Below are 26,657 nucleotides of genomic sequence, written 5' to 3' on the forward strand. Positions count from 1 at the left end.
ATCCTGGCCGCAACACACCGACATAGGCTCTGGCAGTGCTGCAGCCAGACTGGGGTCGACTGCCCCCGGGCTACTTCCACACTCCCCCTCGGGCCTGACCCTCTGAGGGGTGGGCTCAGAGCTCCCTAGATACGCCCACTCCGGCCGCCGGATCGGCTCTTCCTCCTCCGGGGTGATGGGGAGCCACACCGCCTCACTACACTTCCCAACAAACTTTGTCAAACACTGTCACAACTTCCCCTTGCTTCAATTTCCTTACGCACTGAAGCTGCGGGGGTTCTAAGGGCCGTAATGTCCACTGATTCCCTATTCCAATCCAAATATCGGGTGTTATTCCAGGAGCACCAACAACAAATCGGCTAGGTGGACGTGGCTCAACATCTATTTCCCTAGGGGAGAGCGACAGACAGGAGGTGGAAGGAAATGAGCATTGGGGAAAGACCAGAAGCTCGATACTTGAGTAAAGCCCTAGGAAAGCAGCCACCTGGTGACTGTGAGTCTATTTGCAGAAGCCCGAGGCTCAGGGTTCGTGCTCCCTGCACAGAAAGGCCCCGTTAGCTGACCCTGCACATCAGGGAAATGCCAGATGCCCACCAGACTGTCGCTGAATGGAGGCTGGATATGGAGTCTGGGGGTCGAGAGGCCCCAAGGAGCTGGAGGAGGAAGGAGAAGGTGAGACACATGCGGGGAAGGAGACACAGACTGAAGGAGGAGTGCAGGGTCGCTCACCCAGGAGATGGAGGAGCTCCATGCTGGGTGTAACAGGATGCTGCTGCCCGGTGAATCTGCTCCTTGAATGGGCTACGTAAATAGCAAACCCGAGCTCTTACAAATATCTGTGACCATCCGTCCCATGGGGCGAGGCACTTCCCCAATGTCTGCGCCTCTGAGAAAGGAACCAGCTCCTGGGATGGGCCAGCCACTCTCTGAAAGGAGCACAGACGGGTGGTGACGATGCAGCCTCAAGACCTGCCTGGGTTGACAATTGCAGAGGGGATCAGTGAAGGAGCCCTGGAGATACAGGGTGTGATGCAGTAGGGACTGTCTGCATGGGGGATGGGAGAGCAGGGGATGACTTTAGGTGCGGGACAGGACCTGAGCCTGTAACCTGAGGCAGGAAGGGGGGTGGGGGGAGTCAACACCTTTGCCCGGGAAACTGGACATAGGGAGAGGGGGAGAGGAAGGGGAGAGAGCCTGCTGGAGGGGATTTTAGTTTTAGTTTTGGGCTGGCTGGGAAGAGGCAGGGAACCCCAAGTCTGGGGTCTAAGATCCTTGCCCCCCAGAGGGACCTGGCTGAGGGGTCCTGGTTGTATCTACAAGCCCTGCTTGGGACTATGTTCCTGTTGTCCAATAAACCTTCTGTTTTACTGGCTGGCTGAGAGTCACGGTGAATTGCAGGAAGTGGGGGTTGCAGGCCCGGACTCCCCCACACTCCGTGACACAGGGTACCCAGGTAACAGCTCCTCACTCCATCCATTACCTTGGCTGGGTACTGGACACCAGTGCTGCACAAGGGGTGCTGCCCCAGTTCTCAGTCCATGCTCCTTGCTCTCCAGGGCTATGGGGCCAGCGCTGGGGTATGGTCATCAGCACTGCCTGGGAGGGGAGAGTGACCCCTACTGAACCACCACCATGATTCCTGCAGCACAGTGCCCCATAGCATTGCACTGGGACAGGGGGGTCAGCACTGACTGGGAGGGGAGAACACGCCCTGCTGAGCCCCCAATGTGGTCCCTGCAGCACAACATCTCCTGGCCCACACCAGTGTCCCAGGGTCAGCCCCAACTCAGAACACGTAGCGGCAGAGAGACAGAATTAGACTTGGACTTTCCACCCCAGCCCTGCAGTCACTGCTCTCAGACGAATGCAGCGTGGGCAGGGGTGGCGGACGTGTCTCAGCCGGCAGCATCACACAGGAGCTGGGCTGTAGGGTCCATCATGCTGGGGGCGTTTCATCCTCACACAGCCCAGTGGGGAAGTGGCTGTTACTTTTTAAAGGAATGGAGACAGTGTCTGACCCTCATGCCAGAGACTCTTCAAAGTGACACGGAGGTGGAGTTTGGTCTAATTCTGGGTGAGTGCAGGCCTCTTTATTTAGCCCTCGCTCTATCTCTTATGTCCCTCAACCTCTTCCTTCCTTTCAAGTACAATGAACGAGGTGACTCTCCTCCTGGGTTCTGTGCCCTGCACATCCTCCCCCTTCATCCTGTCCCCCTACTGAGTTCCCATCCTGCTCTCCTGCTATTCTCCTGTTTTCAGTAGCATCACGGATAATTTTGGGTGTGAGGATGGAGACCGAGGTAGCTTCACGGCTGTTTCTGGGGAGCTCCTCCCAAGTGCAGGGGGCAGGCTGGAGAAAGCACAAAATGCCTTCGCTGAAAATGTCACGTGGGCCATGCAGCTTGGCATCGTGGGCAGATGTGGAACACTGGGCTAGAGGCAGGGTCGGGGCCTGTGACGTTAAGGCAGCCGGGCAAGCAAGGAAACGGAAGGAAAACAGAGATGGGGAGACAGTTAAGAGGGTTTAAATGGAGCTGGAACATTTCCCTCCTCAGCCGTCCCTGAGCACATATGCCAGAGAGAAAGGACAGCCATGGAAAGGCCCCGACTTCCCGGGGTGAGCTCTGATGCTGCTGCCGAGATGTTAATAGAGTTTTCTTCCATTACAGAGCCACAAGGTGGGTGAGGAAATATCTTGTAGTGGACCAACTTCTGTTGGTGAAAGATGCTGGGCCAATACAAGGTATCACCACACCTACCTTGAGAGGGGCAGGGGCAGAGACAGAGGGGTGCTATGGGGTGTTTCTCCCCCCTTTTCATCCCCCTCTTGAAAATTGTTTCCAGCTGAGACCTAGGAGCCAAAGAGTCTCTGTGGAAGGATGTTCCCTGATGGTTTTTTCAACCGGTTGAACTTCCGTTGTCCTCCCTTCCTGCCTCATGACTCTGTTTAAAGCTTAAATGGAAATTAAGCAAACACATGCTCCTTTGTTTGAGACAGACCTGTGTTTGGATTTCTGCCTGGGCAGGGTGTGGGATTTGGAACATGTGGAATCTCATACAGGGAAATTTTATAATTTCACGCACAATGTTGTCCTACATTTTATGTGGACAATATTGACCAGGAAATTATGAGGTTCCTGACCCTTTTCAAATATGTTCCAGGTTTCATTTCTCTCAGACACCACCCACTGTCCATGTGCTCCTGTCCTCAGCCTAAAGAATAAGACCTTGACTGGCTCCGAGCTCGCTGAAGCAGAGTATCTCAGCTGGATGTGCTCTTCTTTTATGGATTTGGGACTTTTGGACGTCCAGCTCAATGTGGGGGTGGGTGGTGATCGGGCAAGTCAGGTTGGCTGGGAGCCTCCTGAGAAAGGCGAGTGAGGTCGACTGCAAAAGGCAGGGACCCAAAAGCTGAAGCAAAAGTCAAGGAAGTGCTGGGAAGAACAACATGTCCACATCCCCCACTGCACACCCCCTGGGCTATGGGAAACACCCAGGATGAGGGCGGGGGGGGCTGATCTGGGTCAAGGTCTGTGTGGCACCCAGAGCAACTGGAGGGGGCCTGATCTCAGTTGGGGTCTGTGCAGTGCCTGATACAACAAGGGGGGGGGTCCCTGAACTCAGTCAGGTCTGGGTAGCACCTGGTATGGGGGGGGGGGATTTCTGGTCGAGGTCTGTGCAATACGTAGCATTAGGGAGTGGAGGTCTGATCTCGGTGGGGATCTGAGCAGCATCCGGCGTGCTCGGTGGGGCCCTCATCTTGGTCACGGCCTCTAGGTGCTGCCGTAAGATTGCTAATTAATTAATAATAATAATGACAATAAATGGTATAGTACAGCTTCCCATCCCACCCTAGCCCTGAAGTCTGCGGAGTCATCCCAAGAGCTCCAGGGTGATGCTTTCACCCTGATCCCAAGCAATGATTCCCTGTGCCTCTTCATGGGCAAATCCCAGCCACAATTCCATAGCACCATAGCCTGAAGCACACATCCCTGCCATTCCCACACCACACCCTCGCCAGCCTTTTCAGGTATTTGCGGTTAATCCCCCCCCCCTGTCTCCATTACTCTCTTGCCTCTCTACTTCTTGCCTGATCCCCAGGCCTGCTCTGAACAGCCTCCCATTTGGGATGTCCAAAAGGCTACCAATATGTTAGGAACTATTTGGAAAAGGATAAGAAAAGGAGACAGGATGATCATATTATATAAATTCATGGTACGCTCAGGCCTTGAATGGGAGACATGACCAAGGTTTCTGAAATCAGGAATGGTGTGGAGAAGGGGAGTGGGGAAGTGTTATTTACCCTTTCCCATGACACAAAAACCAGGGGTGACTCAAGGAAATGAAGAGGCAGCAGGTTTAGTACAAACAAGAAGTACTTGTTTGTATTAAATGGGGCATGGGGATCAATGCTGACTCATAGGGGACAGCGCCTTCTACTGAGCCTCCTAACCACTCTCTACAGCACAGCGCCCCCTAGCACTGAATGAGGACATGGGGGCCAGGACTGGGTGTGAGGGGAGAGCGCCCCCTACAGAGCTACACTCTGCCCTCTGCAACCGAATACCCTCTAGTGTTGCAGTGGGACATTGGAGCCAGCATTGAGACCCCTCCCCCAACCTGCAAAGTAGCCTGTGTTGCAAGACATCCTAGTTTAAGCTAAGGTCGTCACTTCAGTCTTGCAGTTGCAGGTCGAAGCCGTACCTCACGTTTGCAGCACGTGCTATTTTGTGCCCTGCTGTGTCTCAGCGGGGAGCGCTAACGAGGAGCATGTGTCTGCGGTCCCTGGGGCTGGGATGATTTCATCCCCACGTGGCCTGAGGGAGAAGCAGCTGTTGCTTTTTTTACGAGTGCTGAGACAGGGCGGTGAGCTGAGTGCAAAGAACAACCTCAAGCCACAGGTTATTTAAGCCGCCGCGGGGACTGAACATGTTATAATTGTTCTGAGTCAGTGGCTGACTCTCTGTTTATCCCCCTGCCTTTCTCTCTCTTTCCTGTCCCTGGAGTTCTCATCTCTTCTCACTTCTGGCCTCTCTCAAGTGTCATCCCTGTGCAACAAGGATCCTGATTTATTTAACTCCTTTGACTCCAGCGAGATCAACAGCAGCTAACTAGGGTTCTCATAAAGTTGAGGAGCAAATGTCCAAACCTGAGATGTGCTATGAAATAAGTGACGTTCAGTGACAGCCCTTTGTTGTCGTTTCTGGACTTCTCAATACCCTCCCAGGGGAGGGGGATCTATATAGATTATAAATCCCCAGTCCCCCTCCAAAATATTTTTGTTGATCTTTCCAAACTCTTGCGCTTCCCTGAACCCTTGCCTCCATTTCTCCCAGCCAGGAATTGAACCCACCTCTAGAGCCAGTGGGAAAAGGGTTGTCCCGGCCTGGGAAACGTTTTGAGATTTCAAATATTTTCCTTTGGTGCACTGGGATGAAACAATTGGGACACAGTTTTGAATTCCCCCGCCCCCCGCATGTCTATAACAGGGGAGAAAGTGAGGACCAAGTTAATATGATGTACGGGGTCCCACATTTCTCTTCACAGGCCTGCTCTGGGATGTGGAGAACCCAGTGTCAGGTCTCTGATCTGTGTCATGCGGTTGACTCTTGGACTTCTTCATCCTAGATGAGCTCCGTAGCCATGGGGCTGATCATAATGGCCCCTTCTGGCTTCACAATCTGTGACCATCCCGTCTGAGCCCCTGCATAACACCTCCCTAAAACAATCCCTAGAGCAGAACTACTAGGAACCCCCCCGATTCCTGATTTAAAACTTGCCAGTGACGGAGAATCCACCACGACTGTTGGTGATGCCCTCAGTCAGGGCCTGCTAAGGACACTTCTGCTGCCCTTTGCTGTACAGTTAAAGACATGACATTTCATTACCCCGGTGTTCAATCCTAAAGAAGTAGCAAAGAATCCTGTGGCACCTTATAGACTAACAGACGTTTTGCAGCATGAGCTTTCGTGGGTGAATACCCACTTCTTCGGATGCAAGCCTAAAGAGAGTTTCATCCCAGAACGGCCCCAACTGATCACTGGCAAAGCAGTCCTGGCTACTGAACACCCAGGTAGAGTAGCTGTATTGATGCAAATAGACGCACTGCCCCCGAAGACTGCCCCCCTCCCCAGTTCATCGCTGGGTGGCAAGGGGGAGCTCATTTGGACACTGGCTTCCACTCGGCACAAGAACCCCCCATGACTCTGGGGGTTCTTTAGCCAGTCTGGGGTCCGGGACGAGGCCCTGACAAGGTCATCAGCCAGCCAGTGGCTTGTGGCACATGTGTCCCTCCCCGTGGGTGTAATATTGAGAAACTGGCCAGACGCAGATATCACAGCCCTGCTGGGACACCAAAGGGCTTGTTTGAAAATTTGAAAGAACTTTAAGAGGCTTTGATTGGAGCTGGGGGATTTGGGGCACGTCGGGGTCTCCAGGGGTGCCAGGGCTAATGAGCCCAGAGGGGGTGTTTAGGGGAGCAGTCTGTCAGCAGGATCTCAGCAGCAGCATCAGAGCAAACCCCAGGAAGCCAGAGCCTTTCCTTGGCTGTCCTGTCTCTCTGGCACAGGTTCTCGGGGCCGCTCAGGAGGGAAATTTCCAAGTCCCAATGAAACCCTCTTAGCTTTCTCCCTGATTTGATTCAGTTTTCTGTTAATTACTGGCCCCAACCCTGCCTCTAGCCCAGCGAGTCACATCTGCCCATGATGCCAACCTGCCTGGCACACGTGTGAAATTTTCAGAGAAGTCGCTTTGTCTTTTCTCCAATCTGCCCCCACGCTTGGGAAGAGCTCCCCAGAAACAGCTGCAAAGCCATCCTAGGCTCTACCGTCACACCCCAAATTAGCCGTGATACCACTGAAAACAGGACAACAGTTGGAGAGTGGGATGGGGACCAAGTAGGGGAATGGGAGGAAGGGGGAGAGCATGAGGGGCGGAGGACTTGAGAGGGTAGACGCCTCATCAACTGTACTACAAAGGCAGGAAGAGGTTGAGGGACAGGACACAGAGAGACAGAGGGATAAATAAAGAGGCACCAAACTTAGGCCAAACTCCATCTCCGCATCAGCTTGAACAGTCTCTGGCGTGAGGTTGTTCCTTCAGCTCAGCCACCGGCCCCGTCTCCGTTCCTGTAAAAAGTTACATGACTCAGCTGCTGGGGGACGCTGACGGCTGAGACACGTCCGTGACCCCTGCCCACGTGGCGTTCGCCTAAGAGCAGCGACCGGTGAGCTGGGCGAGAAGTGCAGGTCTAATTCAGTTCTGTCCAGTTACATGTTCTGAGTCAGTGCTGACGCCGTGTCCCAGGGCAGTGCTAGGGGGCGCTGTGCTGCAGGGGTCATGGTGGGGCTCACTAGGGGGCGCTCTCCCCTCCTAGACAGTGCTGACGCCGTGCCCCAGGGCACTGCTAGGAGGTGCTGTGCAGCAGGGATCACGGAGGGGCTCACTAGGGGGCGGTCTCCCCCCCAGTCAGTGCTGATCCCCATGTCCCAGTGCTGGCCCCATGGCCCTTCACAGCCGGGAGTGCGGGGTTGGTGCTGGGCCCGTGACCCCTGATGTACCTGGCCAGGGTAATGGATGGAGTGAGGAGCCGTTACCTGGTTACCCTGTAGCTGACCCCTCTGGTATTGTCGGACCAGGCCCTGCAGAGCAGCTGGGAGCTGCAAGGCATTCTGGGAGCCCCCCAGTCTGGCCGTGGTCAGCCCACAGCGTGTGGTGCCTCGGTGCTGGGGTGGAGAAGTGGCTGCGTCCCTTAGGCAGCACTTCCTCCAGCTGTGATCAGAGAGGAGCAGGCGGCTCACAGGAGACGGGGGTTGGGAGTGCAGCTTCCAAGCTCAGACTGGTCGCCCCAGCACAGAGCTAAACGTGTTTCTCTGCGCCAGGTGAATGACTCACCCTGCACCCCCTCCTCTGTGCCTGCCTCATTCACACCTTCCCTCTGTCTCCCCCTTTCCCTGCCTCACTCTGCCACCCTCTTCTTCATCCTCCCCACTCCTCCATCTCTCTCCCTCATTCACATGTTCCCTCCGTGTGTCTGACTTTCATTCTCTCTCTGCCCCCCTTCTCTCACAGTCGCCTCTCCACTCCTCTATTTGCAGCCTGTCTCTTCATTCATCTGTTTGCCTCTGTCTGAATCCCCCTTTCCCTCTCTCACTCTTTCATTCCATCTCCCCCATTAATCCATCGGGTTTCTCCATCCCGGACACCAGGGTTCTCCAGCGGTCAGCAGGTCTTGAGGCTGCATCGTCACCATCCGTCTGTGCTCCTTTCAGACACCAGCTGGCCCATCCCAGGAGCTGGTTCCTCTCTCGGATGTGCAGACATTGGGGAAGTGTCTCGCCCCATGGGACGGACGGTCACAGATATTTGTAAGAGCTCGGTTGCTATTTAGGTAGCCCATTGCAGGAGCAGATTCACCCGGCAGCAGCATCCTGTTACACCCAGCATGGAGCTCCTCCATCTCCTGGGTGAGCGACCCTACACTCCTCCTTCAGCCTGTGTCTCCTTCCCCCCCTTCCCTGCATGCGTCTCACCTTCTCCTTCCTCCTCCAGCACCTCGGGGCCTCTCATCTGCCAGACTCCATCTCCAGCCTCCATTCAGCGGCACTTGCGGGGGGGCGTCTGGCATTTCCCAGACACGTGGGGTCTCCTCACAGGGCCTTTCTGTGCAGGAAGCACAGACCCTGAGCCTCGGGCTTCTGCAAATAGACTCACAGTCACCAGGTGGCTGCTTTCCTAGGGCTTTACTCGAGTATCGAGCTCCTGGTCTTTCCCCAATGGTCGTTTCCTTCCACCTCCTGCCTGTCGTTCTGCCCTAGGAAAATAGATGTTGAGGCTCATCCACCTGGGTCCACATGTCCCTAAATTATCTTCCCTGTTTCCCAGCCCCCTTCCCTCCTGTGCCGTCCCTGGAGCTCTCACGGCCCATCTCTCCTCTTCTCTTCTTCAGCTTCTCTCCAGATTCTTCCCCGGCTGGTGTCACCTGCAGGTAAGGAGGGACACAATCCACACACACACCCCAGCTGTCTGTCTAGGTGGGTCCCCTCCATGAAAGAGGGCCACCTCATGGGGCAGACTTCAAGTTCCAGTCTGGCCCCATGGCGGGGGGTCTGGTCGGCTGGGACAGAGAATGAGACATGGGGCCTTTCACCTCTAGGGGCTTTCGGCTCCGATCCTGCTCCAGTGGAACTGGCTGTTTAGTGGGGTGGGGAATGGGACCAGACAGGGGACACAAATTCCAGTATTCGCTTCTGTGCCTGGCTTCTTACTGTGGGGTCCCAGGCACTGTGTGTAGAGACCTCCCTCCCAGGCATCATGTGCAGGGACTCTCCCACCCCACCTCTGAGTGTGTCTCACTCTGTTTCTGCTCCTGTCAGCTCCCAGCTTCGGGACCTGCAGGGAGCCCTGGGCAAGACTTCCCAAAGTGACTGGTGATTTGTGGGGGGTTCAGTTTCCTGGGTCCCCTGGAAGCCTTATAGGGGCTGGATTCTCTGATAGGGCAGAGAAACCCCTCTTAGAACCATCCCCCTCTAAACTGCTTGAAATGGAGCACCCCAAAAATAGACTCTAGCCCTGGCCTCAGAAGTGAAATCTCAGCAGCTCTGGCTGCAAACTAGGAGGCGGGAAAGGATTTGAGCCTGGGGTCTTCCATCTCTCTCCCTAGCTGCCATCTCCTCTCATCTCCCCACCACCACTCCCACTTCCCTCGTCCGTCCTGTCTCAGCACCCACATAGAGCTGACTGAGTCGCTCCATGCCCTGCAGAGCATGTGACGTATGGCGTGGCCAGGTGGGAACCAGAACCCCCCAGAGGTGACGGGGGCTCCTTCCCCTCCCCATGGAGCACATGGGCAGGGGTGAAGCCACGAGAGATGCAGCCAGAGCTTGGGGGCCTGTGGGGTGCAGACACCAGGTGACTTATTGTGTGGGAGGAACGGAGAGCTGCAAGGGGCTGCCAGCTACAGCAAAGGGGGACAGAAATAAGGAGGCAGCACTTGGCTGGGGGAGTGTCACATCTCCTGAATCTCTCTGCCCTTCCTCAGCCCCACTGCAAGCCCCCACCATCATCGTGGACCCACATCACCCTGTGTATTTCCCAGGGGAGCGTCTCACCTTCAGATGCTCAGCCCCTAGCGGAGAGGCGGTGACCAGCTACCAGTTCTACAATCACCGCGGGGATCGGGCCTTCACAGAAACCACCGGCCTGCCTGGGGGGCCCTGGCTGGTCCTGACGGCTGAGATGGGGAAGGCCGGGGCATACAGCTGTGAGTACTGGGCAGTGAGGGACGGACGGCACATCTACTCTGCACGCAGCCAGCCCGTCCCGGTACCAGTGATGGGTGAGTCCCCTTTCTCCTGCTGTCTAATAGGGGATTCCCATCCCCATCTCCATCACATGTGAAACCCCAACCCCTAGAAGCCTGCTCACTTCCACCCCCAGGGTCTCCTGCTGTTGGTGGATGGTCCTGTTGCCTTGCTCCACCTACCCCCAAAACAATGAACCCTCCCAAACAAACCAAAACTATTTTACAAATTCTCAAACCAAAAAGGGACCCTGTGATCCCCATAGTCCCATCTCCATCGGACGTCCACAGCGTAATTCCTGTTTGAACTAGAGCAGATCTTTTAGGGAAACACCCACCCTTGTTTTAAAAATGGCCAGTGATCGAGAATCCACCACAGCCGTGGGTATGTTCTTCCAGTGGTGAATTCCACTCCCTGTTGAAAATTTCCACCTTATTCCCAGTCTGAATTTGAGTAGCTGCAGTGTTCATGCATTGGATCCTGTTAGATCTTTGGCTGCCAGATTGAAAAGCCCTTTGGTATCAGATTTCTATCATCGCGTTAGGGACTTACAGACTGTGATCAAATCTCCCTTCACCTTGGTTAAGCTAAACCTATTGAGCTCTAGAGATTCCTTCAGCACCTGAGCTGGTGGCGAGATGGACTGTAGATTTCAAGAATGTGGCTAAGTTTTAGGTCGCTGGTTTGATTCTGGCTTGAAAGAGCTTGATGATTGTCCCTTCTGGCCTTTGACTGCAGATACGGCACATTGTTGAATAGTGCTTGTAGCTCTTTGAATTCTCACTCTATCCTCCAAAGTCCTCGCATGGGGCGGGACAGGAGGGTTGAAATTTGTTGCAGACACGTCAGAATGTTTCATTTAAAGATTGCGGATCAGAATGAGACATTTTCCCCTTCTTGAAACAAAATCCTTTATTTTTGGCTCTGTTCGTATCCTGTATCTGCCCAGAGCGGCTGTGGTGCCTGATGGGAGTTTCAGTGCTGGTGTTTCGTGGCCCCATTCTCCTTCCTGGCCAGCCCCCCTCTCGGAACTAAGCCCCCCATGTTGCATTGCAGCAGTTCAACTAGAGGGGTGAGCGCTGTGCCTCTTGGCAGACGTAGTCCGGAACAGGAGTCCGTTCTGTGTTCGATTTTTGTCAGTAAACCCCGATTTCGCTTCCCACACACAACACAACAGAAAAATATTTCTAACCTTCATAACTGAAATTTACCACTAGTAAGAACAATGATGATGAGATCTATTCCAGGCTATTTACTTTGTATATTTTGTCCACGTGGTGTCACCACAAGCACTGGGCGGCCACGTTGTGTGAGCACAGCCTCTGGAGTGCAAGCCAGGGCTTCTTCCTTTTCACCTCATCAGGCTCTAAAGGAGCCCGGTTTGAACAAGCATCTCCTAGGATGCTTTCTCGCAGCCCCTTGGGGGGCAGGGGGCAACCAGCCCTCACGCTCTCTCTAGCCCCTAATCATTCTATCTATCTCCCTGGGGAGCGTGTTACTCTCCGGTGCTCGGCTCCCAGGAGGGAGTTATTGCTTCAGCGATGAAATTGGGGTACAGGTCTCTGCAGATCTCCCTGCTCAGCTGGCGCTCACAGCTGTGATGGGGATCCCAAAAGCATACACCTGCCTGTCCTGGGGAGTAGAGCCTGGGTGGGAGACCATCTCGGAGCGCAGCCACCCCTGCTTGGCCCTAGCAACTGGTGCATGTTTCCTAGGGCTGGCTGAGCTGGGGTCTCTGGCATTTCTCCCTCTACAATGGCTGAGATGTAAACAGGAAACTCACTGCTGTCAAGGGCATCAGCTCAGTTTCACTACCTGGTTCTCCTCCTTCTACTTGTGTCAGGTTTTCAAGAACTGAAATTCACTCTCCTCTCAGAGCCGAGGATAGAACCCAGGAGTCCTGGCTCCCAGCCCATGCCTCGATTTGACCTTTACACCCCCTTCCTCATCACCAATTGCTCTGCTGTTTCCACACTCTCGGTACGTTAACACCCCCTCTTCTCTCCAATTGTTGCTCTTCACAGATTTCCCTGTTGCTCCATCCATCTCTGTGATATCTGATCCCCCGGGGAAGAGCCCTGTTACCATCCTATGCTCGGCCCCTTTGGGACACGTGGCTACAAGGTACCAGTTCCTGAGGCAGGGGAATGTCATTGTCTCACAGCCGGGTGCCCGTCTCCAGCTCCGTCAATCTCATTTAGATGCTACCGGCCCTTACACCTGCAGCTATGAGATCAGTGTCTCAGGGAGAACGATCCAGTCACTGCTGAGTGCCCCCCTCTCAATCCATCTGACAGGTGAGTCATGTTTCCATCTACACCTCTTGGTTCAGGAGATGGCTGTTCAGACGTCTGGCCTGCAGACTGGAGGGGTTGTGGGCTACCGACCGGTACGTCTGCGATGGACTGAGCAATCTGTCTGTAGAGCTGATGAATCCTGTCTGGTATTGGGGGTTTGGCAGGGGCGGCTCTAGGCACCAGCAAAGCAAGCACCTGCTTGGGAGAGCCCATTTGCAGGGGTGGCAGCCAGCAGGGATCCAGCCTGGGAGCTGAGAACCAAAGTTCCTTGGTTAGCTCCCTGCCTATAGAGCCAGCTCTGGAGCAGGGAAAGAACTACATTTCCCATCATTCCCTTGGCCACTGCCAACTGGAAAGGAAGGAGTGGGACCTCATGCGGCAGCGTGCTGTGAGTGGAGAGTTGCACTGTGGATGATAGGGAACCATATTTTAACATTCAAAAAACAGGACACTCCACGGGGAGGAAGGGAAGCCCCCCCCGCCACCATCCACTCCTTCTGACTGCCCCCCACAGAAACACCAACCCATCCACCCCCCCTGCTCCTTGTCCCCTGATCACCCCCTCCTGGGACCCCTGCCGCTAACTTCCCCCCAGGACCCCACCCCCTATCTAAGTGCCGCTGGTCCTTGTCCCCTGATTGCCCCCTCCCGGGACCCCTGCCCCATACTGCTGAATGATCTGCCCTGGGAGCGAGTTACCAGTGACCTAGGGCTGCGGCGGAAGGAGGGAGCAGGTGTCGGGAGAGAAAGCCCAGGGCTGGGGCAGCAGTGAGGTGGGGGGAGGGCACTGGTGGGAGGGAAAGGGGGAAGCCCAGCGCTGGGGCGGCAGGGGGTGTGGGTGGGGGGGGAAGAGCCCAAGGCTGAGGCAGCAGAGGGGTGCAGGGTGGGAGCCCAGGGCAGGGACGGGGGGCAGCCAAAATTTTTTTTTGCTTGGGTCGGCAAAAAACCTAGAGCCAGCCCTGCGGGTTGGTATCTGGGCCGGACTGCAGACTCCACTTTGCTTGGGGGATTTTTTACCTTCGCAGTGGTCAGTTGGTCTCCATCTTCGGCTGAACCTCCGAAGGAAGGTGGGAACAGAATAGTACAAGAGAGTGGTTAAAATGCTCAGCCATTGTAATGTGATTGCTCTGGGCAATCAGGGAGCTCCTGTCCAGGAGAGCTGGTTTGTCAAGGGAGGTCGTGTTAGCAACTAAGTCCCTGCGACACTCTCCTCAGCAAGGGAGAGCTGTGGTGCTGCTGAAATGTCTGTCACCTCCCTGACATTCCCACCTGTCGGCTTTGCCGGCAAATTCCTTGAGATCTGCCAGTCCAAACCTAGCCTTGCAGGTCCCAGTCGATATCCCCAGAGGCATTTCCCTGAAGTTCCCAGTCCTGCTGCTGGGAGACTCACAGGAATTATTAAATTCACTGTCTCCAAGGAGACCGAGCACCAGTTGGCCTGTTGGGTTAGCTCTAGGCTCACACCTGCCTGATTCCAGGAGCATCACCTGATGGTCTTTAAAGACCAATCAACCTTCGCTGAAATGGGCAAGAAAACTGAGAAAATCAGTAAATGAAAAGTGGGTGAACCCAGAACTGATGCTCCTCAAAGAAAACATCACTGGGTGGGGAAGGAACATTAGTGACCAGGGAGGGAACTATGGGATGGTAGCAAATGAACTTGAGCGTCATCTCCCTTTGGACACATCACCCATCTCCCGGGATTGGGTGGAGGGAGCTCCATAGCCCTGGGGGTTGCTGGAGGGCTCAGTCCCCACTGTCTCTCTTCAGGTCCTTCCGTGCTCCCAGAAAGCTTTCGGCCAACTCTGCGGCTGTTCCCAACGGGCCCTGAGTTCACCACTGGTGAGTCTGTTACCCTGACGTGCTCAGCTCCCAGCTGGGAGAAGAAGATGCAGTTCTGCTTCCTCAAGGCTGGGGAACAAGTGGCATGCACGAGACAGGCCCTGGAGGACTCTCAGAGTTACCAGATTGGCAGACTCGGCATGGAGGATTCTGGCTCGTACACCTGTATGTACTGGGTAGCCGAACCTGGGCAGGAGATCTCCTCCCTAGAGAGCCAGCCCATCTCCATCAGAGTCACAGGTGAGGTCTCTTTCTCTCAGCAAGTGACAGCAGGGACCAGCATCAGAACATAAGAGCTGCCATGCTGGGCCCTGGTCCGTCTAGCCCAGTAGCCTGTCTCCAATGGTGGCCCATACCAGAGCTTCAGGGGGAGTGTACAGAACAGGGCAGTTATGGAAGGATTCAGCCCAGGCGTTCATCATGGCTTGTAGTAGTCAGAGGTTGAGCCTCGCCCCGAGCATGGGGTTGTGTCCCTGACCATCTTGGCTAAGAGCCATTGATGGACCTGTCCTCCATGAATGGATCCTGTACTTTTGGGAACCCAGATATGCTTTTGGCCATCACAGCATCTGAAGGCAAGGAGAGCCACAGAGGCCAGGCAACTGGATGGTCGACCTCAGGGGGCTGGACAGTGAATCTCTGGGACTCTTTCTCCACCTGGCTTGTCCTTACACTTCTGGCCAGGTTTGGCATCGAGTAACACTCTGATTTGCTCTTCGGTGTTGGGGCGCAGAATGTGGCCACCAGGGGGTGGGCGGTATGAAGGGATTCTCTGTCAAAGGGTGGAAGTGGGGGTGTAGCTTCTCCAAGGGGTATGTGGCAGCTCCCCATTTTATTTGCACAATCAGCCAGGTGCTCTTCATTCAGAGCCCTCCCATTTCACTCCTTTCTTTCTCTGCTCTTCATTCTCTCCAGGTGTCCCACTCCCCCCACCAGCCCCCCAAATCATTCTGGAGCCCCCAAAACACATCTATTTTCAGGGGGAACATGTCAATCTCACCTGCTCAGTTCCTGGCAGCGAGCAGGTGAGGGGATACAGATTCTACCATCGAAGAGGGGAGCAGATCTCTGAGCTGGATGAGGGGCCTTGGCTGGAGCGTATAGCTATGACTGGGAATGCTGGGGCGTACTCCTGTGCCTATTGGATAATCCGATCTGGGCAAGCGATCCTGTCAGGGAAGAGTGACTCTGTCTCCATCACCGTGAGTGGTGAGTCCAGCCCCGTCTGCAGTACCCCTTTGGCCTTGGTGTGTGTGTTCTGGAGAGGCCCTACTCCTTCCATGGGCTCCAGAGTCTTCATGGTCACCTGTTGAATCCCACTGACCACTGTGAGGTGGGAAACTGAGACAGGATCCCACCCAATATTGGCTTAATCTATTTTTTTATGTTCATTTATAAATGTTCAGATTGAATCATTGACACTTGTCCGTTCTGATCATACACATGTGACAAACAATAAGACAGATCAGACTGAACAGGTAGGGGCCCAAGTTTCCAAATTTGTCTCAGTCTCTGGACCAGTGTTCTCCAATTTGGACCCTTTGTTTTTATACATTAATTTGTCCTTCTATGTCTGTCATCCTGTGTCTCCAGTTATACATTTACCCAAACGTTCATAAGTTGTTCTCATTCTTCTCTGTTGTTACAAATCATTGGCATTACATCAACATAACTCCATGATTCTTTTACCAGTCAGTGTACATCGTCATGAGCTATGAAGATTAAACTAATAAAACAGCCCTTATTTTTCCCATTCCACATATTGCAGTGGTAGGTGTTCAGCAGGATTTGCAGATTGAGACAGTCTGACATGGGCCGTGATGTGCACGCCTTTCATCCCAGACATCTAATACATGGCCAGTGGTGGCCCTGAAATCATAGAAAAGCTTCCTAGTTGTAATGGAATTGCTTAAAAAAATCCATGGCCACACAACTGGAAACATGGCACACATGGCTTGAAATACTCACCAACGTTGTCAAAATGTACAGCGATATGCCGAATGCCTCCCCAGAGGAGTGAAGGATTGGTTGACCTGGAGATCTTTAAATCATCTCCAAACAAAAGTTGGCAGGTCCAAAGTGAATCTGTGGAAGTGGGGCTAGTCCAGTGACCCAGACACAAGTGACAGCGGCAAACACAAACTAGGGAACATCTGTTGGTCTGCTGGCTCCTGGAGGAAGATCTGCAGACTGGGCCATAGCATGTGCCCAGCACTGGGCAAACCTACAATTGTCGTAGAGGACGCACGATGAAAAAGACCATTCAACATCCATCATCATGAACGATTAGTATTAAACTACCAAGCCACAGCCTTGATTTATACCATTCAGCACATTTCTCACTCTTTAGCATCTCAGGTTATTACCCGTGTCTCACCCTCAGTTATCCATGAGTGCAACCTTAATTTTTCTTGAGTAGGGAAATTTATGGAGACCACCAGAGTTTTGTGGTGCCATATCCTCGTCTTTGCCAAATGTGGGTGTGCCCAGGCTCATTTGCTCCAAGTTGAGCAGCTCAGGGTTCAGCACTTCTGATTCTAAATCACTCGAAAGTCTCACCAGGAATTTTGCCTATTGTGTTTTGAGGTGGTTGTTTGGTTAGGTGCTGTAGCCGTTCCCCCACAGCCCTGCCTGTTGTGAGATGCTGTTCCACTCAGACTGGGGACTGGCATCTGCCCTGTGGGGTGTTTGCTGTGGGATGCTTCACAGGCTGGGGGATCACTGGACTCCCCATATTGACTCTGGGGGGTAGCCCCTCTGCACTGACCCATTTCTCTCTATGGCAGTTCCTCCTCTGGCCCCCAAACTCTCTCTGCACCCCAAGCTCCCTGTGTACCTGCCCGGGGAGAAGGTCACCCTCAACTGCTCAGCACCCCATGGCGAGGAGGTGGTGGGGTTCAGGTTCCACCAGCACAGAGGGGATCACACCCCTGAAGAGCTGCCAGCTGCCAGCGGGGGGCACTGGATGGACCTCACAGCGCAGATGGGGAATGACGGCTCCTACACCTGTCAGTACTGGAGACGGGAGGCCGGGCAGGAGATTGTATCCGAGAACAGTAACAGCATCACTGTACCAGTGTCAGGTGAGGCCCTGGGATGCTCCCGCCAGGGTCTCTCCCCACATCTCAGGTGGTGCTACAGAGCCAGAGGAGCAGTGGGGTTCCCCATCACTCACCCTCTGGTGCCCATTACACAGTATAGACGTCCCTTTTCCAACCCCCGTTCTCTGCTACCCATAGTGCCCATTATATAGTACAGCCGCCCATTCCCCTCCCCTGCCCTCTGCTGCACCTTGTGCCCATTATACAGTATAGACGCCCCTTCCCCGCCCCCACCCTCTCCTGCCCCCTAGTGCCCATTATATAGCATAGCCGCCCCTTCCTGATACTGGACTGTGGTTGTCCTGCTGACTCTCCCTTTTTCTTCTCCCCTTAGACTCCCTTCCCCAGCCATTGCTAATAGTGGATCCCTCATCTGGAGTGGTGAGCGAAGGGCTCCCCCTGCTCATCACCTGCATGGCCCCTGGTGACCTAGGTGCGTGGAGCTTTCACTTTTACAAGGACGGAACTGAGATTGTCCCCAGAGATAAGGCGTCTGATATCAGCACCATGAAGTCTGTCGCTGGCTCTATGAACATCTCTGTGCTCAGCATCCCACAGGCTGGTCCTAACAACACTGGGGAATTCACCTGTGGGTATGAGAAGAACCTGAGCGGGAGGTGGATCCAGTCGTCCAGGAGCCAGGCTGTGACTGTTACCTGGAATGTCACCAGGAATTACAACTGGAGAGGTGAGGCCCCCCAATACCATTAACAGAATGAGAAGGAATATTTCCTCTGAGGTGCAGTTCCCATCTTGGACCCATAGGTGGCACGATCACATTGTGTATCTGGCATGCAGAAATTCTTTTCTTAAAGGGGAGGGCACAGATTGTCCCTATTCTGCAGGCTGCCTGGGGTATAGCGGAGTCCACAATGCCATGCAGGGGAAGCGTTTACATTGGAGATCCTGGCATAATGCCTACTGTCACTCTTCCCCTGTCTCTCAAGCAGGCTGGGCTCTGCCCCTCCCCTTGGTGGCTGGTTGCGGTGGTGGAGGAGCCATTCTGGGACTACTGGCTCTGCTTGGCTGCTGCTGCAGAAGGAAAAAGAAAGCTACCGGTAAGGCGACCTGGATGGGGAATGGGAGCTGGGGTCTCATCTGTGGAATTCTGGGGGAGGGTGGACAAGACTGGGGTGAAGAATAGTATCCAGGTGTCCAGGGATTCCCAGGGTTATGAGGCACAAGCTCTTAGTGTGAGGGATTCTTGTCTGTGTCCTGCTGTGGATCAGTTCCCAGAGTCCGCTAGTCTCTGGCAACACATGCTCCTGCAAACTTTGCTCTCTGTACAGGGTAACGATTACCCCCTGTTCCACTGAACACACCCAGAACTTTTAGATCTGCTGTCCCCAAAGGAATGGGACACTCCAACTTTGGATGCTCAGTTCGGGGTCCCCACTCACAGTGCGGCACTTAGATCTGTTTATAGGGAAAACAAGAGGAAATTTATCATCAAAGCGACCAGGTGGGTGAGGTTTTATTGGACTAATTTATGAGGGGGAACAAGACAAGCTTTTGAGTGATACAGACCTCTTCTTCTTCTCATCCAAGACCAGAGATTCAAGGAAGAATATTGGAAACAAATGGTTTCATATAAAACAAAATTGTAACATGCTTCCTACAGCCTAAACTGAACACCCAGGGTGTTTCCCTGTCTACTATGGCATAGCGTTTTCCCATCATTTTCAGTCAGGTTGGCTGAGATCTTCCTTCCCTAAGATCAAACCTCATGGTAGGTTGTCTTCAGAGATTGAAGGCTTCCAGGGCGCATCTCTCTGAACCCGCAATGTACCAGACCAGACCTTTGACCTCCATCTGAGAACAAGTTTTCTCCAGCTGCTGTTTACTTCTTCCTGTTAATATCTCCCCTGATTCTCCACAAGCTCTTTGTTGGCATTGGACTTAGGATGCTAACAGACTTCTACAGGGAGACACTCAGTGGTCCACCATGGAGATAAGCATCTTCCAACTCCTGTCTGCAGTTGTTTGTCTCATGGCATGCTACCTTGGAGCGACCTCCCTTTAACCACGACAAGCCCCAGAGAAAATAATATTCAACATCTCCGCATAACTCCTCACAGATTTTCCATACACTCATCTCACAATGGTCTTGATGATGCATGTGATGCAGGCTTTCATTAGCAACCTCACGTGATGTTCTTTGGTGGACCCATGGTAGCCCTGCCCCCTGTGTGCCCCTCTGTCAGTTGGCATCAAGAAGGCTGTGGGTCACAGTTGTGCCAGGCACTCACCACATACCCTCGTGGGGGGAGACACTGGAATGGGGGAATAAGGGAAACCAAGCAGCCATTTAAAGTAGCTCTTTGACCTTCTCTCCACAGGTAGCAGCAAGACAGCAACTGGGTAAGATATCCCATTTCCAGAGGTATTACTCCCACTCCCCATGGGGGTCTGTCTGTCTGTCTGTCCCCCCTGGCAGGGTCATCGATATCCCTCCCAACACATAGGCCCATCCCATCTGTTACAACAGAGGAACCCGCCTCTCCCCATGACATCTGCCTTCATCCCCCAACTTCTCCCCCCTGGACTGAGCCGTGAGGAGCCAGGCTGTGAATGAGAGATCCCAGATGAATGAATATGAGAAAGAGAGAATGATACATGAATAGGAGAGAAGGAAAATAGGCTGGGCAGATGAGATGTTTGTTTTCTGCTATATGTCCCCTCTCACATTCACCCCAAACCCTTCCCACTGCTGGGTGGTGAAGCACTGGAATGGGTTTCCTAGGGCGGTGCTGGAATCTCCATCCTTAGAGGTTTTTACGGCCCAATTTGACAAAGCCCTGGCTGGGATGATGTAGTTGGTGTTGGTCCTGCTTTGAGCAGGTAGTTTGACTAGATGAACTCCTGAGGTCCCTTCCAACCCTGATATTCTATGATTGTATGATTCTATGATCAGACATGTATATCTAGGTCTGGCAGAATTTTTGATTATTTTGTTAGCGTTTCAACAGGTAATATTGATGGTTATTTTAAAGCATTTTTTTTTTAAATATTTTTTTTTCACAGTTGCAGGAAATTACCAGGGAGAAGTCAGACAATAGGGGGCTTAGAGAACAATTATTTAATGACAGGCCATGCCGAGATTCAAAAAAGCAAAGTTTTATATTTGTTACAGCCCAAATTGTCAGCCCCACATGCCAAAATATGCAACATCAATATCTTTAGATCAAACTTTGATTCTCAACCAGCCTTATCCCTTACATTGCGCATCTGTAAATTTCTCGGCCTATTTTTCCCATTGGTTTTTGGAAAAATTGTCCAGTCGATCGCTTGAACGGACCTTGGTTTGTTACGAAACATGCTCAAGAGACCAAATGACCAATATCAGTCAGGTTTATTGCACAAAGTCAATTATAGGATCAGGGGCGGCTCTATAAATTATGGTGCCCCAAGCAGGGCGGCGCGCTGCGCCGCCCTTCCCCGGTCCCGTGGCCGGGGCAGAAGTGTCTGCGGCGGGTGCGCTGGTTCGCGGCTCCGGTGGAGCATCCGCAGGCATACCTGCGGGAGCTCCGTCCTAGCCGCGGGACCAGCGCGCCTGCCGCAGTCATGCCTGCGGGAGCTCAAACGGAGCCGCGGGAAGAGGGGACCCTCCGCAGTCATGCCTGCGGCAGGTCCACTCGTCCCGGGCTCTGGTGGACCTCCCGCAGGCATGACTGCGGAAGGTCCGCCGGAGCCAAATGCCACCCTGCCCCGACAATGCCGCCCCACGCGCCTGCTTGGTGCGCTGGGGTCTGGAACCGGCCCTCTATAGGATGAGGCAGGGGGAAGAGGTTCAATACGATACTTGTCTGATAGATTTTAAGTCTAGAAAGGATCATTGTGATCATCTAGTCTGATCTCCTGCATAACACAGGCTAGAGAACTGCCCTCAAATAATTCCTAGAGAGGATCTTTTAGAAAGACACCCAATCTGGATTTAAAAGTGTCCATGATGGAGAATCCACCAGAACCCTTGGTGTTCCATTGCTTAATTAAATGTTCATGCCTTTATAAGCAGTCTGATGATAGCCAGTGTGACACATGCTTTCAGTAGAGACTGTACATGATGTTATATTGTTGACCCTATGGGTTCCCCATAGCCCCACGTACCCGGGTACCCTCTGCCAGTTGGCATGAGGAGGTGTGGGGCCAGGGTGAGAAGCAGAGCAAATGAGCAAGAGATGCAGCGAATAGATAGGGAAAAGGAATGGAGGAATGAGGGAGAGAAAGAGTCAGGGAAAGAAGAGGTGTGATGAATGAAGAGGAAAGAATGAGTGGGAATGGAGGAATGAAGCAGAGAGAAAAGCTACCACCTAGAGCATTGCTGGCCAATGATAGCCCCACCCAAAACTCCCGCCCTCACCCCTTATCATACTCCAGGATTCTGTTCCCCAAATCCTCCCCACCCTAATTCCTCCTACTGACCCTTCCAGCTCCATCACTGAGACATAGCTCTGCCTCTTTCAGCTACCTGGGTGTCAATGGAGCCCCTGGGGTCAATTTAGGTGAGTAATGACCACCCTACTCTCCCCCACTGTGTGGCCCATGAGGTCTCAGAGGTGGGACACGGTACGTGAGATGTGTCTGATGGGCCTTCTCATGGCCACTTCCCCTTTAAGTGAGGAATTTCTGACTGCCACACTCCGGCTCCCCTACTGGTGATGTTGAGACTATGTTGCCAGCTAGTGGTAAAAAATGGGAATTGCATCATGGAGAAAAGAGACCTTGAGTCTGGCTGCTGGGCCTGACACAGGGCAGCAGGGATGGAAAACTGGGTGCTGGATGGAGGATCTGATGCAGGGAAGCGGGGAGGGGAGACCAGGTGCTGGATGGGGGGTCCGATGCAGGGCAGCAGGGAGGGGAGACCGGGCAGGAGGGTCTGATCTGTTATGTAATTAGCTCTGCAGCAAAGGAGCCATGACGGGTGGGATCAGCCGGTGACCCACAACCAGCGGCGTCTGCCCAGCATCCCTGGAGGTAAATCCAAGAACAAAGGCAAGGGAGAAGAGGATGCAGGCACCAGGGCAGGATGCTCTACCATGGTAAGCTCAGAGAGGAGAGCGCCCCATGCTGAGCCCCCCACCCAAGTCTCTGGAGCACAGCACCCACTGGTGCCACGCAGGAGCACTGGTGTCAGTATTCCTCACAATGGGAAAGGGCCCCTGTTGAGATCCCACCCGGCTCCCTGCAGCACAGCGCATCCTAGCGCTGCAGTGAGGTAATGGGTCAGCTCTGAGTGTGAGGGGAGAGCGCCCCTGATCCCCCCCCACTCCCTGCAGTGTCCCCTAGTGCTGCCCTGGGGCAGGGGGGCCAGCACTGACTCCAAGGGACGAGCGCCCACTACTGAGGGCCCTGGTCCCTGCAGCACAGCACCCCCTAGCACTACCATGGGCCAGTGGGACCAGCACTGACTGCAAGGGGAGAGCACAAGAAAAGCTCCACGTTCCACCAGCGAGGAGGGAATTTGGTCTCAGAGGAAGTTGTGTACAGTGAACCCCTCTTCTAATCCCTGCCCTGCAACTTCCCAGCAGCACCCTGCTCCCATTGCCTGCGAATTCCCAAGATGTCAATCTCGGCTCTCTCTCAAACGCTTGTCACAGCAAACACCTCAGTTTTGTTCTTTTCATTTTGTGGGATGAAGGGGTGGGAGACAGGACTCCTGGGTTCTATACCCAGATTTGGGAGGCAAGTGGGATCTAGTGGTTAGGGGGGGTGGGGTGCTGGGAGCAAGGATTCCTGGGTTCTGTCCTGGCTCTTGGAGGGGGAGTGGGGTCTAGTAGTTAGAGCAGGGGTCTGGGAGCCAGGGCTCGTGGGTTCTATCCCAATCTCTGGCAGGAGGTTGGGTCTAGTGGTCAGAGCTGCTGGTGAAGGATGGGTAAATGCCCCTGTCTAGCCACGCTCTTCTGAATTAAACTTGTTTCTGGCCCAGTTTGGTTGGTGCCATTTTTTATTCGTGTATCAGCTGTGGAGTAGTGGGAGGTTTGGGGACCCTGGTGTTTTCAGGATGTCCCATGGGAGACAAAGTAAGTCCCTATAGTTGCTTGCACTGGGTCAATTGAAATCTCCACCTCCTGTTGAGCCTTTATGCTTACACGGCTGAGAGCGCCACGAACGGGACCGGACATTTAAGCTGCACTATGGGAAACCCTAGATGACAGTTTCCCGATGAAGTAAAAGTGACTCTGATTATTTCGGTCAACAGAAATGCAAATTATGCCCTGGTAAGGAGGGCTGGCCCCAGGCCAGGAGGCTGGTTGCATCAAAGATTTGAGACTGAAATTTCTCTACTTCCGTTGTGGGCAGAAATACTCTTGAGCACATCGTGAACATCAAACAGTGAAAAAAACCCTCCAGCAGTAACAGCTATTTCATCGCTGTTAACGACCCAGACCCCCAGCTGGGGTCAATGGGCCGTAGCTCCACTGGAGTCAATGAGGCCACATCCCCAACTGGTGTCAATTGCCCATGGCTCCCAAGTGGGTGTAAACCAGTGAGTGTAACTCAAGGAAGGTTCCTTTACACCAGCTGATACCTTGGGCCCCCCTGGCAAGATCCAGCCCTCGGGGGCTGCTGCTCCGGCCCCTCCCACCAGCACTGCATTGAAGTACAAAAGCCAGAGCAAACATCGGAGAAGGTGGCAGGAAGTGGTCAGCTGCCCTCAGCCCCTCCTTGCCTGAGATGCTGCTGCCTGTCCACACGCCCAGCTGAGCAGTGACTGCAAATGAGGCTGTGGCTTCCTCTGCCTCTATGAGAGGGAGGGGCCCATCCCCCTCCTTGCACCTAGACGGGGCCGGTGGCTGAGCTGAGAAACCAGCTCCCACCCCATAGCGACCGGCTCAGCATGGTGCTAACGCACCTTCTGCCAGTGCTGGGTAAGTGACGTCCCTCGGCCCTCGCCCCTTTGTCTGTCTGTCTGTAAACTCCCTCCCTCCCTGCCCTACATCCCTGTCTTGTCATCCCCTCCCCGAATCTCGGTCTCTTCTCTTCTCTTTCAGCCTCTCTCCAGATGCTCCCCAGGCCCCGTCCCCTGCAGGTAACGATGTCTCCTGTCCTTGATGAGATGCTCGCAGGGTGGGGGAGAGGGGGGAAGACATCTCGGGGAGTGAGGGCAGGGATCCCCCTCCTCTCACACTGTGGTGTTTGGAATAGTAAGGAGGGGGGATCCCTGGGTGCTCCTGTGTAATGCTAGATCATAAACCTGTGGATACTGGAGATGGGAATTTTATGGAGCGCTCTCATCTGGGAATAGCAGCTCTGTCTTTATCAAAGTGACAGGTGAGCCCCTGTTTTTCCTGCTGTTTGTGGGGCGAGTCACTGGGAATCCGAACCCCACCTTGTCAGAGAGCCTCAGGTGCATTGCTCTAGAGCAGCTCTGGAACAGTCCTTGGGAGAACCCCTCCACTCATCAGTTCCCTTAGGGTCACAGTCTCTTTCTGGAGAAGGCATTTGGCTTCAGTGCCTCCTGGGACCGAACCTTGGAGCCTTTAGCAACCCTGGGTCACCCTGTGAGCTCCCCTGAGCAAGTCCACCTGACTTGGAAACCTGAGACAGAGACTTGCACGCCCAAAAGGAGCAATGCGCCCCCAGCTTCCTTAAACTGCCTGCGGGGAAACAGCAGGGGGTTTATTAGCTGTCTGGGACACAGCAGAGAAACCGTACAGAACAGAAGAGTAGTATAAGGGCCCTACCATCAACCAAACATTAACCCCACGTCTTGACCCCCTTCAGCTCCGCCCACCTGTCACCAGAAGTCCTGCCCCTGGTTTATTACTGCCGGGGTCTAGCCGGACACATAACCGGAGGCAAGGTGTGTCATGGGACCACTCTAAGAACTCCTCCCACCACTCTCTGCCAATGAGAGTGCAGCACCACCACCCCATAAGTCCCAGCGCTGGGCAGAAGAGGTCATCTCTTACCAAGAGCGCATGTTTTAGAAATCGTGGAAATGTTGAGAGTGAACATGGGCTCCTTCACCACTCCCGTGAGAACTTCGGACGTTGTTTTAGCCCAAGGGCCTTTGACCATCCACAGAGAAATTGCAACATCAGCATCAGTTCCAAGGAGGAGAAAGAGTGGCCTAGGGGAGCCCTTTGGCCCAGCTGTTGATGGATACTCTGGAACCTAACGCTGAAACCCAACTGCTCGTGAGACACCCAGATGAGCGTGGTGGCCTCTCGTTCACCCCCCTGGAGGAGGAAGGCGAATGCAGCTTGGGGGAATCACCGGTGGACAAGGTGAACGGAAAAAGACATTGCTCAGGTAAATGAACAATTTAGAAGTAACGTTAGAGGATTTGTGCCTGTGTGTGTGTGTGTGTAAGGGGGTTAGGAACTGGGGTTGTGTAAATGTAAAAGCAAGCAGTGGCAACTTACACTTGTTTCTTTTCTGAAAATCTCTCGACAGCTCAATGATGCCTTTCTAGAGGACCCAGAGGCCCTGGACAGCGTTGAATCAAACAGCAAAGATGAACTGGGCCCACCTTGGTTTTGCTCAATGCCGATACAAGTTGTTGAAGAGGACTCCGAGGATGATGGCTGTGAGGAGTTTAGGAGGAGGCTTGGCATGGAACTAACTGAGCCAGTGCCATGCCGTGAGCATAAAAAAGTCATGCGGACTATTGTACGCGTTGCTGTTTATGCTGTCCTTAAACACCGACTTAGGGAAAAGCTGTTTGAAGATTGTGAGGGCTGCATCATAGATGTGCCAGGCCAGCGGCACCATGACTGTGTGAGATGGACTTCAATAGATATAAACTGCAAGCCTGTGTGCTGAGCTGTGTTTTGCAAGTTTATTAAACACTGTTATTGCCATAGGTTATGCATTTAGCACAAGGGGTGACCTTGATAAATGCGGTGCAATTCAGTGGAGACCCTGGCTGTGTTTTAAAGAAAATGAGCAAACCGGAAGATGCCTGCTTACAGAGTTATATTGACCATCTGGTCCACACAAAAAGTTACAGGACCCTGCTTAAGAAAAGGGCTATTTGTAAGAAATCTAAAAGGATTAAGTTAGAGAATGGTGAAGGGACAAACGTGATATTGTGGCGGACCGTGTACCCCAGCGCCCCTTTGTGGCAGGGGTAGGATGGGGTGCCGGTGCCTCACCATTCTCAAATCCTT

General features: G+C 53.6%; 1 protein-coding gene across 1 annotated transcript; it reads left to right on the top strand.

Moving 5' to 3' along the window:
* The first annotated feature begins 608 nt into the window (after positions 1 to 608).
* Positions 609 to 20,006, top strand: LOC120380893 (immunoglobulin superfamily member 1-like). The gene is made up of 11 exons (XM_039498787.1): positions 609 to 672; positions 8,948 to 8,986; positions 10,040 to 10,336; positions 12,326 to 12,598; positions 14,369 to 14,680; positions 15,356 to 15,649; positions 17,227 to 17,523; positions 17,876 to 18,229; positions 18,492 to 18,599; positions 19,881 to 19,902; positions 19,979 to 20,006. Exons 1-11 carry the CDS (start codon positions 609 to 611, stop codon positions 20,004 to 20,006), a joined length of 2,088 nt encoding a protein of 695 aa, XP_039354721.1.
* Positions 20,007 to 26,657: the final 6,651 nt, after the last annotated feature.

The sequence above is a fragment of the Mauremys reevesii genome, linkage group 13 (genome assembly GCF_016161935.1).
Source record: "Mauremys reevesii isolate NIE-2019 linkage group 13, ASM1616193v1, whole genome shotgun sequence".
NCBI lineage: Eukaryota > Metazoa > Chordata > Testudines > Geoemydidae > Mauremys > Mauremys reevesii.

Coding starts and splice junctions, on each gene's coding strand:
- LOC120380893 (XM_039498787.1), top strand. CDS start 609: ATGGAGGCTGGATATGGAGTCTGGGGGTCGAGAGGCCCCAAGGAGCTG. Junction 15,650..17,226: donor TGTCTCCATCACCGTGAGTG/GTGAGTCCAGCC, acceptor TCTCTATGGCAG/TTCCTCCTCTGGCCCCCAAA. Junction 18,230..18,491: donor CAGGAATTACAACTGGAGAG/GTGAGGCCCCCC, acceptor TCTCTCAAGCAG/GCTGGGCTCTGCCCCTCCCC.